Source organism: Carassius carassius, chromosome 5 (assembly GCF_963082965.1).
Source record: "Carassius carassius chromosome 5, fCarCar2.1, whole genome shotgun sequence".
Taxonomy (NCBI): Eukaryota; Metazoa; Chordata; class Actinopteri; order Cypriniformes; family Cyprinidae; genus Carassius; species Carassius carassius.
The window spans coordinates 7,023,883-7,044,733 of record NC_081759.1 but is presented as its reverse complement, the minus strand read 5'-3'; the positions used below and the strand labels follow the sequence as shown (position 1 = coordinate 7,044,733).

General features: G+C 34.9%; 1 protein-coding gene across 1 annotated transcript in view; it reads right to left on the bottom strand.

Moving 5' to 3' along the window:
• The window catches only part of LOC132140721 (BMP/retinoic acid-inducible neural-specific protein 1), a 171,685-nt gene that overhangs the window by 127,125 nt on the left and 23,709 nt on the right, over nucleotides 1-20,851 (bottom strand). Inside the window, exon 2 of the mRNA XM_059549637.1 lies at nucleotides 10,570-10,837. Coding sequence (XP_059405620.1) covers nucleotides 10,570-10,787 — 218 coding nt within the window. The 5' untranslated portion in view covers nucleotides 10,788-10,837. The remainder of the gene's footprint in view (nucleotides 1-10,569; nucleotides 10,838-20,851) is intronic.

Here is a 20,851-nt window from a genome sequence, read left to right as displayed (position 1 = left end):
AGCTGTCAAACTTCATACTCAAGTGAAAATGATTCATTTCAATTATTTGAATTTCAAAACTGAAAATCTTGTAACCAAATTTGAACTTTAAACAAAATTAATTGTTTTTTTGTTTGTTTTTTTCTTGCACAATACAGCTGTGATTGTTTAGAGTCCGTTGCAAAATTTAATTTTTAGCATTTCTAATCCTCTTTTGCGTATTTTTATTTTCATATATTGTAAAACTGTCATCCTTAACTTCACGGGTGATTTTAAATCTACATAATTTCACAAAATAAAAACAACAACATGAAATGAAACGTCACCTTTCATATTTTCTAAATGTATTGATCATAATAAGATCTACAAAGTCTATCAATTTATATGTTTCTTTTGGTGCATTCAAATCCTGCTGGAAATTCTTAATTTACATGTTGGGATTACGTAATTACTTAATCGGGTACGTTCAAATCACTTTGGTTGCAGAAAGATGGTCATGCACCTTTTCAACATTAAATTCAACAATATTTTTAAATGCTACATACACAAAATGATGAGTAAAGGATGTGCATTGGCTGTGTTTTTGCTTTATGCTTTAATCTAATTTACAAAGATGCTGTAATACTCAATCAGTATGAAGTGTACTCAGTTGCAACCAATATGTATACATATATATTATATACAATATGTACTGTATATAAAATTGGTAGGTTTACGTTTGGGCTTAGGTTAAGAGGTCTAAAAATCTAAATCGCTTATTGATAAAATGATAAAAATGCAAAATAAATTTCTGACAAGATATGAGTGCACCTTTTATTATTAATTTTGTCATTGTTTAGTCGTTGTTGGGGGGGGGGTTATTTATTTATTTATTATTTTTTTGCTATAAACTGAATCATTATTCAACATTGCAGTATAAGTCCATAATGATTTAATTAATTTCATCATTTCCCCTCATGGTGACTTTGTGATGATGTTCATGTGCATTCAACTTGTAAATTATATTTCTGACAAGGCTTGAATGCATAATTTTTTTAATTACTTTTTTTTCTTTTCTGATAATCCGTTTTTCTCTAAACGTAAAATCATAGTTTGAGGAATTGAAAAAAACAAGCACACATAAATAGGTCACACAGGAGAAACGAGAGCAGTGACTGTCTCACCAAACAACTCAAATACAGTACAGTCAGTCAAGCCCTCTGACAAAAGATGACATGTTCAGTATGTGATATACAAAATAAATAAATAAATAAATAAAAACTTTTCACATTCCCAGCCCTTAGGTTCCCCGAAAAGAGTAAGCCTCAGTGGAAACACAGAGAGAGAGAGAGAGATGTTGAGGGTGAACTACATCTGACATGAGAGGAAAGAGATACAGTGAAGAGAAAACATAGAGACAGGGTGAAGGAAAGATAAAAGAAGAGTGGAGTCAAAAACAGAATGGGATGAGACGAGACGGGAAGGATGGGGGGGAAAAGATACGAGAGAAAGCAAACACAGACAACAGCAGAGACGTGGAAATGAAAGCAAAGACAGAGCGAAGGAAAACGGCCTAAATCTTCCATTAGAATATCAAACACGCGACCCAGATGAAGTCTATCGCAAAATTCTCCGCTCACAGGAAACAGAGGGATCAAAGTGTGCTCTTGTGAAAGCTGAGACCGCAACTTCTGCGTCTTTATTTGCAGTAGCATGTCAGTCAAATATGTGGAGCTTTACTATACAAAGAGACTGGAGGATATAGGAGTAATATTAGGAACTGGGTTCTGTTAGATCACATCTCAGCTGTCTGTCTCCTCTAGGACGCTCATTCTGAGCCGTTCCAGACACGTTAAAGCCACTGGATGACAGTGTCGGGAATGGGAAAATGCAAAACGCAGACTTCTTGACATTAATCATAAAATAGGACAGCAAGTGCAGACATATGGAAGTGAGGCGGCACCAGCATCTCTCTTAAAAGTTTGCTTGGAATGGCAACTGATGGGTTGGGAATTGAGAGGAAAATTATTTTATAAGGAGGTCATGCATGAACATTGCTTGTGTGTGTTTGAGAGCCGATTACTTTGAAGCAGCTGCAACAACAACACAAGTGCTGTACCCCGTTTTAAGAAATTGAGTATCAGTAAAGCATCATTTTACTTTAATTTTGATGACACTTCTGACAATAAAAGCTTTGAATCCTATTAGTACAACTTCCTACAAGTACAAGTGCCACAGACCAAATAGCATACATACAGGGCCTAAAATTATATTCTTACCACACCTGCCAATGGCCGGTGACATGATAAAATTTACCGGCCCCAATTTTCTTTTTTTTACCAGCTATGAAATTCTTTTTGCAAAAACAGGCAGTTATTACTACTACAATAACTTAACATTTTTACAATGATTTTAATGTGTCCTACTGGTGCATTTTCCCTCAATTTTCGCTATTAAGTATAGCCATTCAACATAGTATAATTGAAATTCATTATTTTTTGTACATTTAATAGGCTCTGAAATGTATAACAACTTTTAATTTAAGTGATTTTAAAGCCATCTTCACATAAATTGTGTTATACTGTATATGAATAAACTATACAGAATAATCTTTATGTAAGCTTGTTACGTCCCAGGCCCTACTTAATTGGGACTGTCTCTTTTGTGTATGTGCCTTGTGTGTTCTCTCTTTCTCGCCCTCTCAAGTGCTGATAAGGACTAACAGGTGAAGATCAATTAGTGGATGATTCTTCTGATGACTGCCCTATCCTGATTGGCCCACAAGAGGAAATGCTTGGAGAAAAAAGACAGAGTTGGATGTCTGGAGTGTGGGAATTTGGAGCGAGAGTACCTTCTGCTGATGTCACTAGAGTTTGTAGCTGATTTGTTGTGATTAGAAGTTTGTTGATGAATTTCTAGTAGTCCTCTTGTGGGAGGATTTATTCAGCCCAAACGTGAGTTATTTTCTTTTGTTGTTAGAACCAAGGTTTCAATAGTTCACGCTTACATATAATTAGCTGAGGTATGGAATGCGTATTTGGCGTGCTGTCCGGGGAAGGGCTCCGAGCTCGGGAATGGCCCGAACCTAGAGTACCCCCCCCCTTCCCCGTCTATTTATAAAGTGAACTTTAAGTGAGGAGATGGGGTGGAGGAGGGATGCTGATAAACCGTCAATGGATAGAGGTAAGTCAGCGATATTTATACTATGGGATTGATTACTTGATTATGGTCCACCTGTGTTGATTAGGCTAAGTATCTGACGCGCTCCTCCCGAATCTTATTAATAAAATTACATTTATTTTTGTTCTCTTTTGTTTTCATGGGAAGCTGTAGGGAGGTGGTTGCCATTTATTTTGATTATACTTTTTCTCCTGTTTAAGATAAGTTAGGGAGTTTGGGTAATCTTTTGTATTTTGTTTTCTTTTATTTTGTAGGTTAGTTAGGTTGTTTTTGGGAGTTAGTAGATTTTGTTTATGTTGGCCTGGACCCCTCCTGAAGTTATGTTTGCTTCCTTGTGTTTAATAAATTCTATTCCATTTTCACATTACTTGCACTGTGTGTGAGTCAGTAGAAGGGAAAAACTCCTTCCATTTTTGCACCATTTTCTTTATTACTCCCTCCCATCCCCTAGACTGGGGAGGTTTGTAATAGCTAAAAAAAAAAAACAAAAAAAAAAAAAAAAAAAAAGTACTCTGTGACTAGAACAGTCCAAGGATTTCTTTTTTTTTTCTGATATTTTTTGTTTATATCAGTGACAGACTTCAGCAGGTTTTACTTTTAAAGCAGCACTGTCTCTTTAAAATCTGATGCACATGATGAATGCGTGGAAAACGCTAGGCGTGCCGCTTTCTCTTTCTTTCCAAAGCGCTTGGGCAGAAGCGCTCCTGAGGCATCTGCTGTTGCTAAGCAACAATGACGTGCTCTCTCCATGAAGACGCAGAAATTTCAGCAAAGGATAAATGGATTTGCAGCACAAAAAAAATCGCTTTCAGTAGCTCTGCTACTAAATTTTTCGAAATGGCAATCCTTATACAGCTATGATCAACTGTTCCTTCATCTTGGCTGAGCTTTCAATGTACTTACGGGGAAGGATGAAGCTGATTGGTTAGTTCTTGCCACATGACCCGCGGTGCGCTTGCGGCATTCTGAAAAGTTGAGATGTTTTTTAACTCGATGCAGTGCGGACGCGCCTAGAAAAAACGGGCGCACCGCGTGCGCATCGCGACCGCGTCGCTTCCATTATGAGCGCGCATACCGCGCGCCTACATTGTAAATAACGAACTTGAGCACGCAAAAGACGCGATATGTGAACGGCCCCTTAGAAGGTCATCTAAGACTTTATAACCCATCTAAGACTACGTTTACAAGGTAACACACCAAAACTGTTTATTTTGTCATAATTGTGTGTTTTCATGCATTTTTTCAATGCACCGTTTCTGCTGCATAACCCTAGGCATGTGTCCCTATATTCTCGGGTTATGAAGAGAAAAGATGGGAAAAGTTAATCTTCTGAAATGAAGCAGCAAAATATTCTCAGGTGAAAGTTATTAGAACCATGTCTAGGGACAAGCTGGGCATCACTGCTCTGACCTTTTCAGTCCGTTTTTTATCCTATTATTTGATTAGCTCTTGTCGCTTATAACAGACCAGCTAATCACTATGATAATGTATAAATAATTAAATAGTTTTCAATTAAATTATACTTTAAATGTGAAACTCAATCACTGTCTTAATGTTTTAAAGCGGAGCCATTCATTGCTGTTTCAACAAGGTATCGTTTAGTCACTATTACATAGAGTATAAAAACTAGATTTTAACAAGTAGAAAATGTACTTTTCAAGTGTTCCTTCACCTCTACAACACTGTAGTGGTGTTCATTGAGCTTCTGAGAAGTAAAATCCTCATGCAAACGTAATACATTCAGAGTGTGGGGTGATTTATGTAAGTGTCACTGATACTGACAGGTACGTTTTCATGGCATCGGAAGGATATTATATCAGCAAAGAATAAATGTCAATGCCAGTATTTTGCTCTCGCTGTATCCAAGCTCAAAAAAAGCTATAAACTGCAGAGTGTTTCATTTTCACTTCCATAGCCTCCCGCTTACCTAGACTGACTGTTTTCCCTTTTACAGTACATTGAAAGGGTCATAACATGAAAAAGAAAAAAGTACCTTTTGTGCTAAGTTGATTGTACTTTAAATACATACTGTATCTTTGTGTTACTGTACCAAAAACCCTTTGGTGATCTCTCCAAATTTACACATTTTGGCCCATTAACATTTTTGTTTTCATTGCTCTTAATATGCTTACAGTATTAAGGGCTCATTACAGCACTGTCGTGGCTTGTTTGTAATATCTCTTGATGACAAACACTGCAGGACATTTTTCACACTGTGTATAACAGTATCATTTAATTACATCCCTGCAATAATGATTAGAATGTGTCATTTTAATATATAACATCTAAAATTATAAAACAACTGCATTTCAGGGCATAGCGAGCGAGTGGAAGGCTAAACAATGACAAAGTCTGAGCTAAAGCGGTGCATCAAGGTGAAGACCCAACTGTCTCTCGCGCTCCAGTGCAGACTTTAAGACCATTAGAGCAACCGCATGCCCTAACGTGGCTTTATTCTTTAATGCACTGAAGAAATAGAGACCTATTGTATGTGTCCTCTGCAATGACTTTTTATGTTATCATGTTGAAAGCTTATTTTAAAAGTCACTGCACGGCAAGTAGAAAGCATTCTTGCGAAAAGAACAGCAGTTGTGTTGTGAGAGCTTGTAGAAGTACATGCAATGTCGATTAGTATCTCAACCATATAGATCCAATTAATACTTTAATTACTTCTCAGTAGGGCTTATTTTAACACATTCGCAGGGATGCATACTAGATGCTCTGATAAATGAAGCTTTGACACATTTAAGTTTTGTTGTTGTTGTTGCTTCAAAACAGTGGTTTGGATATTGTATCAAATTTGCAAGTCACATGATAAAAAACAAGGTTTCATATGGTTTTTACGGTGGCCGAGAGAGATCAACACGCTGCAACTTAAGAGAATGCATGCAAATTGAAAAAAAACACCAGCAAATGAAGAAAACAATCTTCATCAGTTTGACAAAACAAGTGCTGCAAATCCTCACAACACATGCAAATAAAGAAACGCACTGCAAATCCTCACAACACATGCAAATAAAGAAACGCACTGCAAATCCTCACAACACATGCAAATTAAGAGATGCGCTGCAAATCCTCACAACACATGCAAATTAAGAGCACGCTGCAAATCCTCACAACACATGCAAATAAAGAAACGCACTGCAAATCCTCACAACACGTGCAAATAAAGAAACGCACTGCAAATCCTCACAACACATGCAAATTAAGAAATATGTCACAAATCCTCACAACACATGCAAATTAAGAAACGCGCTGCAAATCCTCACAACACATGTAAATTAAGAAACGCACTGCAAATCTTCACAACACATGCAAATTAACAAACACACTACAAATAGCACGGACCACAATGGAAATATTTCAAGGAGACCCCAAAAAGTGTCAGACCGCTGGGATTTGCTTATTGTGCAGTGGCTACTGGTCAGTGGAGTTGTTGGTGCACTGAAAGGTGAGTTTTTTTTTTTTTTTTTTAAACACCCTGATTGCATGATTCCTTTATCTTTTGGATATTGTTAGCCTAAATAAGCTGAATAATTACATGATTAACTGTGAAATGTTACTATATAAGATGGCTAACTTTAATATCCTCAACTAAATATAATTTAAAGGTTAATGAAAATAAATATCCAATGCTTCATTAATTGTTTCCTAATTTGCATGTGTAAAATTCACTGAAGAAGACTTACTGCCAAAACATTTGATTGTTCTCTGCTGCAAAATTTAAATAAAGCAAAAAGTAATTAAGAAGATAGAGCAAATGTGGATCCCTGACTAGAATAGAATATGTTTATCCTGGATCAATATTATTTTTCAAAAATATAGACCACCCTATCCCTACCCCTAAACCTAACCCTACCCATAAATTATCCCAAAATCAGAGCGAAATTATGGTTGAATAAGAAGGATGTAGAAGCACATAACTTCTAATGGTTTTAAAGCTAAAACTTGAATGAATGTAAAGCTAAAATTGGCATTTCCTGTTAAATTATCCCTCAATTATGATTGGTTGATTGTTATGTTGTTCCAGGAATATGTTGCTGAAATCATATTCATTTTATAGAGAAATTGATGCTGATCGATATCCTACACATTTTTCAAGACAGACCTACCATAACATTGTTAAGAGTGATATATGTGCGGTTTTTACTGAGGGTTGCCAGGTTTTCACAATAAAGCCCCACACAATTTCTACCCAAAACTTGCCCAAATCTAATGTTTCGAGGGGGTTCCATAAAATACTTGCAGACTTGGCAACAGTGCTGCACAAATACAGTAAATTGTACCACTTATTTTATTTCATTTACAATTATTTGGATAAGTAGGCTGTTTCAAGATTGCACATAAGCACACAGTTTTGTATTTTTCTTTCTCTTTTTTTCAGAATTGAATGTTAATTTTCCTCCCAAATCATAGTTTGCAATGTTGTATTCGTTAGGGAACAGGTTGCTTTTGGTTGATGAGTTAGTCTGTATTGAAGATATTTCTGAAATTCCTATGGATAAAGTGAACGTGGAAAACACTTCAAGAACCAAGCGTGGATTGCCTTGTTGCACCATTGAGTAATTAATTTTTAGAGTATTTAATGGAGAAGGGGACATATAATTATTTCAAGTGACTTAATAATAAATAAAAAGGAAGGTTACTTCATAGACTGATATAATAATGATGTGGTAAAGATGTGGGGAGTTCTGCTGAATAAAAACATGTTTAAACTCTCCTGGAGGGTGCACGTCGATATTTTATTGACTCCATGCTCAAACATGTGGCAATGTTATGATACAAGTGCTACTAATTCCTGATCTCTTGAAGCTGATAACTGCCCAATAATGAAGCTTTTAATGAAGCTGAGATCCTTCACCTAAAAAGAAAAAAAAAAAAAAAAAAAAATCTTCTTACTTCAGATGTTTCTCCTGTCATAGACAACATCCCAAAAATGTCCCAAACTACATTTGCTAGGATAACAGAATCAGAGCTCAGACATTTCTTAGTGCAACAGCTGTGGACTGCATTGTGGGTTATTGTTTTTATTTCTCCTATGGACCTTTCATCATCTCCATTTAATCTCCTAAACGATGAAAGAGAAACCTCGCAGCATTAACATGTTGGTAACACTTTATAATACATTTCAATTTGTTAATTTCAGGTATCATGGACTAACATGATAATGACACCTACAGCATTAACAAACTTTATCCTCCATCAAACGTCTCTATTGGTAACGCTTTACCATAAGGTTTCATTTGTGGACATTAGTTAACTGCATTATTTAACATGGAAAAAACTTCTACAGTATTTATTAAAGGGGTTGTATGATGTTTTTTTAAAGATCATTATTTTGTGTATTTGGTGTAACAGAATATGTTGACATGCTTTAATGATCAAAAAACACATTATTTTTCAAATGCTGTACATTATTGTAGGTCCTCTATGCCCAACCTCTCTCAAACGCATTGTTTTCTACAAAGTCCCTCCTTCTGACAAGCGCAGTCTGCTCTGATTGGCCAACTGACCCAGTGCATTGTGATTGGCCGAACACCATAGGCACTCGTTGGAAATGTAACGCCCCTTTCCATAATCCATAAATGTAAAGACAGTTAATAATGTCCTTAGTTTTACCATCAGTTCAAGCCTGAAAGGGGAACAGAGTGGCGTGACAGACACAGTGATGAAAATACTATGTGTTTGCAGTACACAAGCCATAGACAGAGAAGACAGCTGACTCCACTGTGTGACCCTGTTTCTCTCTCTTTCTCTCTCTCTCTCTCTCTCTCTCTCTATCTCTCTCACACACCTACACATACACACACAACACACAAAACTCAATATATACTCAAATACAGTTTGCACATAAGCACTGTTATCGCTACTCTGATGTTTTTATCAGTAACATAGTTTAACAACTTAAAACTACATGACTTCTCACAAGCGAGGTAACAACAATTGCGCTGTTCATGGAGAAAATAAACTTAAAGTTTCACTATAACTAGAGACATTGCTGCCAAACACTATTGAGAAACCCACTTTCAGAGATACCTCTCTCTCTCTCATATAACTTAGTTATTAATTGTATGAACTGCATTAGTTTGCTGTCAATGGCTCAAGCCTCCGTTACTAGGTTTATAATGACGTTTTGGAATTAGCAATGGAGGTGTTATGTGAGATGCAGAAGAAATAACCATCACAATAGCAATTCAAGTAGAAAACTGGAAAAATGCCTTGAAATATATCATTTGATCGATGTCTTGAGTTGTGGTAACTGTAGTATAAGCAGAAAAATTGACATTGGGCTGTTGTAACGACCTCAGGTGTGCATTATTTTCTAAGAATTCAATGGACCGTCGTCAATTAGGCTATTCCTTACTTAATGCACTGTGAACTTGAACATGAAAAACAGCTTGAACATTTTTTATTATCTGACATTTACAGAGGTTAACAAGTGTTGTACAAATGTATAGATCATTGTTAGGTTAAGATAGTGTATACATTAACTAATGTCAACAAATAAGAACAGATTTAATGTAAAGTGGTACCTTTTTCAAAGTATTTTCAGAGCATCTAACAACAGAATCAGTGCTTCACAAGAACAACAGCCGACTTAATTGTGCACACAATGCAGGTTGTCAAGCCTCCTCACCAATGAATTTCAATTATTTATTTATTTATTTAATTTTTTCTTTCATTGTTCACTTACTTGATTTTCAAAAATCAGTTTACTGAGATTTCACTCACTCTCAAAGAGCAATTTCCTGCCGATGCAATACTTCAGAACTAGAAAAGAAATGGTCACACTTTAGTTTGGGGACCAATTCTCACTGTTAATTACAACTTTTGCTTCAGTAAACTTCTAGTTTGCTACTTATTTATTAATATAGTTAGTTACCTATTAATATTTAGTAAGGTAACTGTTAAGTTTAGGTATGTAGAGTTTAAGGATTAAGGGATCTAAAATATATTCATGCACAATGAGGCATTGATATGTACTTTATAAGTACTAAAAAACAACATGTATGCTTGTAATATGCATGTTACTAACAACTAGGAAATAGTGAGAATTGGTCCTTAAAATAAAATGTTACCATAATTTCTTGCCGATGTATTATTTCAGAGCTTAAAAAAAAAAAAAAACACAGAACTGCTAATGATTTCTTCCAAGCCTGGAAAGCAGAATTTTAAAGAGCTCAGCTTTTTCATGAGCGTGGGAACCCTGAAAGCACAATAACGTGGTGCTGATCAGATCGCATGCATATTCTCTCTAAATGGCTGGAAACTAATACTTGGGACGCTTTGAACATCTTTAAGATGATAAAACAGGTTCACACCGAGGACAGTTCTTCATAACTAGCCCATTTTAAGAGAACTCAGCAGAAACTCATATATGACTATGAGCAAAGACCATACACAGTGCATAGCATGGTGTTGATTACTCACCTATAAATTTTATACCGGGTCGTGAATCCTTGGCGAAATCTCTCCATGAAGGAGAGGTACCCCTTCGAGTGGTGGAAAGGGCCACGGTCAGAGATGAGCCAGTCAAACTGCTTGGTAACATGTTGCTCGTTGGCCGAGGGCTCTTGGCGGGAAGACTGAACTGTTATATGGTTCCATATAAACAGGAAGTAAGTGACTTCAATGAGCCTCCAGTTCATGCTTCACTCTCGACCGCACTCTGCTCATTCTTGCTCCATTCTGTGGAGACCTGCAAGATACAAGAAACACAAGACAACATCTGAACATAAGTCATCAAACCCTGACACCACTGAATGTGCAAAGAAATTGAATCCTGTTGTCATAACCCCCGGTATTTTTTTTGTGTTTTTTTTATTAGCAGTTGGTTTGCAGAGCACCACACTAAAACGACTCTTGTATCCTTTCACCGATGAGAATGAATTACAAACAGGAAGTACAGCCTTCACTTTATTCAGACTAATTGGTGGCATGATTAGTTCAGACAGGGTGAGTGTCAGCTTTATGATATGTTGTGACATGGGGTCGGTTCGCGGAGGAGGATGGCGGCGCATCTCCACTGGCTAATTAACGGCATGGATTTATTGCATTAGCCTCATTTATGCAATTAAGTAGTACATGCTGATATCCTTCGTGAAAGTGAGATAGACAAGAGTAAATACACTCTTTTCTAGAGGTGTCTGTAAAGTTAAGTTAATCTTAAAATAAAAAGCAGACCTTTATATAACAGTGTAATGATTCTGAGTACAGAAAAAAAGCATCTGTCCACCTTTTTTGTCAAGCCACACTGAGGATAAAGCTTTTAAAAATATATATTTCACCTCAAAATCGAAGATAAAAATGGAGCAATCTCTTCATTGGTAAAATTCATTCATTCATTCATTCATTCATTCATTCATTCATTCATTTTTACCAGCCATGGAACTGCATGTGCACACTTATATATAAAAATAAATAAAATAAATACATAAAAATGTAAAATGGGCAAACACATCTGATTGCAATTATAAATTATAAATATAAAATACAAAAATACATAAATAAATGCATACATGAGAAAAAAGTGTCTTGAAATAAAATAAATGCCAGCTGAAAATAAATACAGTTTAACTTGATGCACTAAAATAAATAAAACTGAAATAAAAAAAACAAATTAAAGAGCTTAAAATTAATTAAAGAGTAGAATTTACTGTGAACCGTTAAAAATGATCACAGTGCTGAAACATAGCACATCAGATTACATGTTATGTAATTAAAATGCAGTCTTTGTTATTTAATAACTGCGCCGAATCATTTTGATTTTCAAGCATTGTTAGGATTAATAAGAAATGTTCCAGGCCAACTGATGAGTGACAGTATTTTATGAACTCATAAATGCTGATATTTACTCTCATTTGGTCCTCAGTTAATATGAGCCCCTATCATGGTACCGTATGTGTTGTTTTATTTTACTGAATTTAATTTCTGGATGATTTTCGTGACACTCATGAAAATTAATTTTTGTTTTAGCAAGATCATTTTGGAGAAGTAATGCAAAACTGTTTTGGTTCAAAAAACAGGTCTCAATGTCTTTTGCAAAATCTTAAAAAAGAAGATATGTGAGCTTTCCACGACCAGCCTGTATGTTATTAAAATTAGCTGCATTTCCATATCACAGCATATGTCAGCAGCACTCTTTATGACAGTCTATCCGACAGCATGTTTTTATTTTGTGATAAGAGCCATTTTAAATTGTAATGATCCTCCAGATCTTCCCTTCCAGGATTATAGCCCAAATTCTGAGCTATAAAAAGACAACATGCACCCTCTTCATGAAGCATCAGACAACATGCGATGTGACTCAGCACCTGTGAGTGACTAATACTTCATAACTTCCCCAGGAGTTTGACAGAAGCTCATAATAGTGATTTTGCTGTAATACAGTACTTTTTTCCCCAATTAGTATTGTATAGCATATTTTTTTTTTCATCACATTGTATTGTGCATTTATTTGTATACCCAGGGGAAAACATTTGTTTGTTTGTTTGTCTGTTTGTTTGTGTGAGATACTTCTTGAAAATATATTATCTGATCATATATTTTATCATTTATTTAGATGTTGTCGTCATATATAGCTTCAATTGATCTACCTTTTTTAACATATGCTGTCAACATTTTAATCGTGAGTGTAAATTAGGAGAATTACATTACAACATGTTTGTGTTTTCACTGTTAATGGAAATATGACCTTACCCACCTTTAATTAAAAAAGGGGTTATGAATCATTAATGAGTAATATCATGCACACATCATGTATGCATACCTCCATAATTAACATTCTGCAAGCAAAAGATTGCATTAATAATATGTATGACAATGCAAAAACTGGCCATGGTCCATGTAAATTTATGGATATTACCTTACAAATATCCTGCTCATCTTCAAGGTGTCTTTACACAGTTCATACATAATTAAGAGATGTATATGCTATGAGCTCCAGGCAGCTGAATGCATATTAATATTCTCTCATTTTATGCAATTATCTAATTGTCAATGAAATAATTTCTTCCCTCTTCCTGTATGGCTGTTTACAGTCTTTAATGAATGAAGATCTTGCAGTCACAGAGGCTTCTGCTGCCGGCGTCACCTGCAGTGACAAATATGCAGCTGAGCATCTAATGATGGCTCCTTTAACTAATTACTTCAGACTAATTTGAGGTTGCCTGTCAGAACATAGCACTGCATCATTTCACTGAAACAAGAGACAAGTTAACCCTTTAAAATGGGAAATATTTAGTAACCTTTACCTGGACGGATTTTCCAAAGGTCACTCAGAGACAACAGACAAAATAATTAATATTAAATGTATTTAAAAAGTCAAGGTGAACGGTCAATGTTAATGTAATTCATAACACAAAGGGGGGTAAATTGGCTTTAGCTTTTTCATATTATTTTTGTATTATAGATGACTAAAATAATATGTTTATAGAGGGTGTTAAATATGCATATGAATAACATTAATACAATTTTGGTTTTAGGCAAGTTTCTGTTTCAGACACATTTTTGAATGATTTTCATAAAAGATGTTTCTATACGTTGTAAATTATGTACCCATTAATTAGTGTCTGGATTATTATAGTTACCTAAAAATGTTATTTTGAAATTAAATTACTGTAGCTTCAGCTGAAATAAAATACAATATAATCATTTAAACTGATTTTATTTTAGATAGTCACCAGTTTCTCATTTGAGTTTAGATTGATGTACTAAAATAACTAAAACTGACTGATAATAATAATAATAATATGATTTTTATATTTTAGTATATTTTGTGTATGGGTCAAAATTATAGATTTTTCTTTTATGCCAAAAATCATAAGGATATTAAGTAAAGATCATGTTCCATCAAGATATTTTGTAAATTTCCTACCATATCAAAACCCATTTTTTGATTAGTAATATGCATTGCTAAGAACTTCATTTGGACAACTTTAAAGGGGATTTTCTCAGATTCCAGATTTTCAAATAGTAGTAACTCGGCCAAATATTGTCCTGTCCTAATAAACCATACATCAAAGGGAAAGCATGTCTGTGTGTGTGTGTGTGTGTGTGTGTGTGTGTGTGTGTGTGTGTGTGTGTTTTGCATGTCTGAAAAGTACATCCCTTTAGGGAATACTAGAGTACTTTCTATTAAACCAAATGTCCATCTTTGACTGATTTGCTCCTGTAACCAGTTTCTATCACCTCTGAATTACATGGCTCCTCTAGAGGAAGCTCAGCTGTAACAACTAGATGTCATTTGACCAATGGCAGCTGAGGGTTAATCTAATGACACTCAGATTCTCCATACAATCCCTCGGCTCTCCAAAGCTCAGCTAGCTCTCTGACACATGGACATAATGGGCTTTGGGTGTCTGCTAGAGCTGGAGTTGTTGAGGAACACGGTTGACTTGAACAGATTGTATGTATGAAGTACTGGTTACCTTTTGAGAAAGTACTGCCCCAGTGACAGCTTGTGTAGCTTTTTTCTGAGACGGTTAAGCTCATCACTGGTTTTTGTTTGCTGAGTAGCTGAACTTGTTGTAATGTAATCTGCCTTGGGTAAAAATGTCACCTGTCTAAAGGTATAGTTCATCCTAAAATAAAAATCCTGTCATCATTTATTCTCTCTACAGCTGCTTGTTCCTATTGACTCTCATAGTATTTATTTTCACATTATTGTCAATGGCTACCAGCAAATTATTAGTTACCATTATCCTAAATAAATAAATAAATTGCTAAACAGAAGAAGGAAACTCATTTATGTTTGGAACTACTTGTGGTGAGTAAATGATATATTATCTTTAAATGCTTAAAATGATTGATTAGCACTAACTGCATCCACATGTCAACTTCTTAATGTGTCCTTTATTGATTATTGATTTGAATTATGCCTAATTTGCACTTTAAGGCAATCAATTTGTGAAACATTAGTGTGCTTAATTGTGTATAACGTCAACTTGTAGTCTGCAAAGTATATCTTTCTATCTATCTATCTATCTATCTATCTATCTATCTATCTATCTATCTATCTATCTATCTATATAGATAGATAGATAGATAGATAGATAGATAGATAGATAGATAGATAGAAGCTTAAAGAACATGCACTTTCAATAGTTTCTTAACACACTTTTGCTTTGAAGTACGTTTTAAAGAGTTATGTTTTTATAATCTTTTGTCATTTTTTAAGCAGTGCACTTGTTTTGATGCGTTTATTAACATACTAAAACACATGTTAATTACTTGATTATAATTTTAATTTAACTTGAATTGAGGGGGGATGTTGGAAAAAATAACAAAAAGCATCCCCCCCCACAATATTTCAAGCACAACTTTTTAAGTTCTTTAAAAAGAAGACAACAAATGGTAAGATTTTTCCTTGATTAGAATTTTAAGACATGTATGACAATGATTCAATAAATCGTTTAATAAAACAGGGATTTGCTGCCACTTACTGGTGGTTTAATTGTCTTTATTTATCCATGACTGACCTAAACCAGCCATGGTGCCAGCACAAAAACACATTCAGCAAAATATTGTTTAATTAGCAGTATTGAACCAAAATTACTCCATTTCAGGCTCCAGAAGGAAAATAAAAATTAAAAGTAATAGTTATTTTATTGAATAAAAACCTTTTTAGACAAATTTTTAAATAACTGTGTAAAAGAAATTGACCACACTATACCCCCTGATTGTTTAAGTCGACCACTGGTAATATAAAGGTATTACTTAATATATACTAAAACCTCACTACAAATATATTATACAGGTTTCAAAACAAATGACAAAGTATATTTTATACATTTTTATATTCTATATACTTCAATCAGATTTCATAATTTTTTTTTTTTTTTTACTGTAAATAATATGCAGTTAAGTGTCTGAAAACAATATATTTAGTCCACACTTGGGTGTTTTCATGTAATTTGTTGTCTTTTCATAAATATGCTAAAGTGTACAGACATATGGGGCTGCATAGAGTTTGTTCTTGTTGTTGCTGTTTAAAGTATAAGAATTTATGCAAATCGGCTCTTAACTGAATAGAAGCACATGCATCAAGCGGAAAGCGATGCCGGAATCTGAAGGACTGACCATGATGAATGCTGTATGATATTGATATTTCTTGCGGTGCTCAGAAAGCGGTCGAGGCATGGAGCCAAACCCACCACAGGCTTACGGAAAAGCAAAAACATATAATAATTAATCTGTGCACATTTATTCTGCACTGAGTGCAATACTGTGACTTTCACTGACAGCACGAGCAGGGGAACTGTTTAGATGTCTTGCAAAATAATGCAATTTGCACCATGATTTATATTTATTGCACACAAAGAGCCACATTGTCTGTCGGGGCAACAGGGTCATCATTTATTCATCCTCTCACTTTAAGTAATGCACCTCTTCCTGTCTAATCGGGAAAATTGCATGTGCATTACGGAAAACATTGCGGAGGCAGCAGAATACTTACAATGCCATGGTTTATTGTGCTGTTTAAAATGAACACAATCACCTTGCCAGAACTGGTTAAGGTCCACATAAAACTAAAAGTGACCCTTTGCTTTATTTGCTTTCTAGATAAATGTCCTTGGTCGTGCTGTGCATGATTCATCAGTGCAGGTTATTGCCAAAGAAAAAAAGTTCAAATTGTAATAACTTGTTCTGCCTCTTTACTAGATCTGTCACAGTACATTTTCTTAATCTTTCTGTTTATATGAACCGTAAATGTTGCATATTTATTCAGATGAGCATAACATATCTTCCAAACAAAACTTCAGAACATGCGTAGTGCTACACGGATAATGCCACCGGAACTTCTTTAAGTATAATTGCCATTTTTGTCTTGATGACAGCAGACACTTATGGCAGAAGAGCTTTTTTCAGACCAAACAAAAGAGCCTATGACTCATTTGTGAAAATTACAATATTTGTAGTGTTTTACATGCATCCATTTGTCCATGTCGGGTCCGCCAGGACATTCCAGTCATGTTACCTGACTTTTCAGTGAAATCAAGCTAAATATGTAGAGTCATCAGATGAGTCATCAAAGCTTTGTCTGAAATGTAAAAATAACTTCAAAGTAAAAAAATAAATAAATAATGGTTTTACTCAGAAAGATCAATAAAACACAGTCAGGCCATGTTAGACTAGTTAGTTCAGACTGATACTTGCGTGTTTTAACATGTTCCTAACATTGCAAATTGCTACCATGTTTCTAATGTCTCAACATGTTTATAGCATGTTTCCAGTATTTTTAGTATGCTTAGCACAATGCTATCATCTTACTAACATCAAAGACTATAGAATACCCAAGACATGTCCCTCGTATAGTTTTGCAAATGCAACGCTCAATATGGCCGCTCAATTGCAGGAAGCACCACCCTCTGAATGAAAGAGCCAATCGCAAAGTCAGCACGTCACTGCAGCTGCCGTTAGAAGTCCTGGTTGCTATAGTGACAGTCAACGGTCTGAGACGTGCTCTTAGGACTGCGCATGCGCACTGGCAGATCTAGCTTGAGAAATAAGCTTTTTATAATGCTATTTGAGCAAAAGTAAGAACATGTATGACACAGTTGTTGTCAGATTTCTTTGGTGATTTTAAATATGAAATTTAATCCTAAACTTAGTGAACAGTTTTGGAGAATTTGATGTTTCCCCATTCAAAGAGATAGGAGCTGCACTTGGATGGCCAAGAGGCGTTTTAAAGATGACCGCTGAGTGACATGACTTGTCTCAAAGAGACTTTGCTAACATGTATGATGCATGATTTAGCACAGCATATTGCTTTGTATGTATTTATATGTATGTTTACATGTTTTAGCATTTTGCTGTAATGTTTTTATTTTCTTACCACATTGAACGTGTTAGAAAATAAATTTCACTAATGTGATTTGCATGTTGATAGCATGTTTAATCACATTTCTAGCATATTAACATATTGTTCATGTATTATAAGGTTGATAGGATCATGCTATTGGCATGCTAATCATGTTGCCAACATGCTTTTAACATGTCGCTCCCATGTTTTTCACATTGATAACATTATGGCAACTGCATGTTGCTAGCATATTTCTAGCTTTATTACATGTTGCTAATGTTTTAGCACAGTGCTAGCATCTTTCTAACATGTTTTAACCTAATGATAGCTTGCATTATTGCTAAAGGATGTTATTAATGTGTTTTATACATGTTGCTAACATGTTTCTAGCATATATTGTTTTAGCATGTTGATATCACAATTTAGCATTTTGCTGTCATGCATTATGGTCAGCGTGATTTTACCAAGTACAACATGTTCCTGGATCAACATCCTTGTTGACCCTGGAACAACATTACAATCAACCAATCAGAATTTGAGATATAACTTTTCAGGAAATATCTGTTTTAGGCATCAGGGTTAGGTGCTTCTATACCCTAGTTAATCAGCTATCATTTCCCTCTGATTTAAGGGATACATTATGGGTATGGTTAGGTTTAGGGGTAGGGACTGGATTAAGTCTATATTTTTGGACAATGATGTTGATCCAGGATCATCAAAAGATGTTGATCCAGAAACATGTCTTACTTGGCAAAATCACGGTGACCCATGCATTACGTATTGCTAACATATTAACACATTCCTAACATGATTTAATAGGTTTCTAACCAAATAGCAAGCAGATACAATGAGATACAAATAAACATATGCATTTTAGTATGACATATGTAAACATATACCTCACAGCACTGTGCATGGTACAGAAAATTTTGAAAAAACAAGGGATAACATGTTTTTTTTTTTTCAGATCAGATAACTTCAGGTCTTCACTACCTTCTAAATAGCTCACTTGAACCAAACTAGTAAAGTGTAGCTACTATATATCAAAACCCATCCTAAAACATCTTCTGTGGCTCACATCATGTATAGGCTAAATATGGGGTAAATCCAACAAACAGCTTTTTAGGCATTGCAAGCTCACTCTGATTCCATTCTGGTAAGAAACTTGTTGCAGCCCATACTGTACATGTTTTGTCTTGTTGAATATCCTGTTTCAAATTAAGGATGAAAAATGAATGCAAAGCACCACCCAGGGTGTTTGTCCCTATACTGCTCAGAATAAAATGTGTCTGCTAAAAACTTAAGTGGGTAAATGCACTTGATTTTCACATCACAAATTTATTATGATTACTTTGCACTAGAAAATCAATGAACCCCAGTGAGCCTTCTGAAGTCTTTAGAAGAAGGTCTCACAGATGAATGACCTGCAGATGAATGAACAGATGACCTGCTGATACACTGTATGACAAGATATTTCATATTAAACACTCATACTATTATCCGCTCTTGTGCTTTAGTCGTCTCCCTCTGAGAAAGACACATGCTGTTTACAAATCTCGATCGCCTGAAGGACCTTGGGTTTTGTCAGTGTGGATTCATTTATCGACGGATGTTTTGAGACCAAACAAATCCGCTAATGACTCAATGTGTCAAATTATAATATCTGCAGTGTTTTACATGCATGCATTTGTCGGGTCAGCCAGGACTCTGACACTTTTCCAGTTATGTTTTCTGATTTCCTTTCATCATCTCTGTAAATTAAGCTGATATATGACATAGTATTAAAAATAAATAAATAAATGCACAGCCTTTCAAAGTGTACATGTGCTCAAGGAAAATGAATCACTGTCTGCCCTTTTTCTCTCAAAAAATCATGGCAGATAAAAATTTATTTTTTACTCATTTGAAGAGTTTACTCATAGAGTTGTGTGTATCTTTTAAACTCCTCACAAAAGCACTCATCAACTTGGTCATTGTTTGTTTTTGCAGGCTTTCAGTAATTTATTTTTTACACCTATTCTGTTCTGGGCCAGTGTTTCCACCTTGTGGACAAAGTAATTGGTGCAAAAAGAATCAAAGTGCATATGCACACATAAAAACTGAAGCATAATTTGGCCTTCATATGTTTATATTTAGCTTGTTGCTACCATGTTTTGACAAGGTGATAGCATGGTTCTAGCATTTAACATACTGTTAACATCTCTAACTTGTTGCCAGCAAGATTTAATGTATTGCTAGCATATAGCTAATATGTTCACCATGTTGCTACCATGCTTTACCATATTACTAGCATGTTTTAACATTTTGATAATATTTTTAAGTTTGTCTCTAATATGTTAAAACATTTCTTACATTAGTTAGCCTGCTGTTAGCATGTTTAATCACATTGTTAACTTATTTTTAGCATATCATCCCCATGTTTTATCATGTTAATAACATTATTTTGCATTTTGCTAACATGTTTCAAGCATTGTTTAGCATGCTTCCAGCTTTCTTAACATGGCATGTTTTAGCAATGTTAACACATTGATAACATGACTATATATATATGTTTGCATGTTTTAACATGTTTCTAACACGTTTTAGCACAATAATACCATTAAGTGCATTGCCAGTATGATTTGCACATTGCTGGCATGTTTTTACAATGCTAGTACATTTCTAGCTTGTTTCTAGCATTTCATGTCGCCTATTGCTAGCTCGTGTTAGCATGTTTGCTAACATCTTTTTACATGGTTAACATGTTTAAGCACTTTAATAACATGAATGAGTTACTGTTTAAAATTGTTTGTTAGAGGAATTGGAAGAATAAAACGCTTTAATAATATCGAAAATTGCAATATTAGGAATAAGAATATTTCAAAAACTGGTCTTGTGCTGAATTGTTGTTGTTGTTTAAATGTTCTTGCA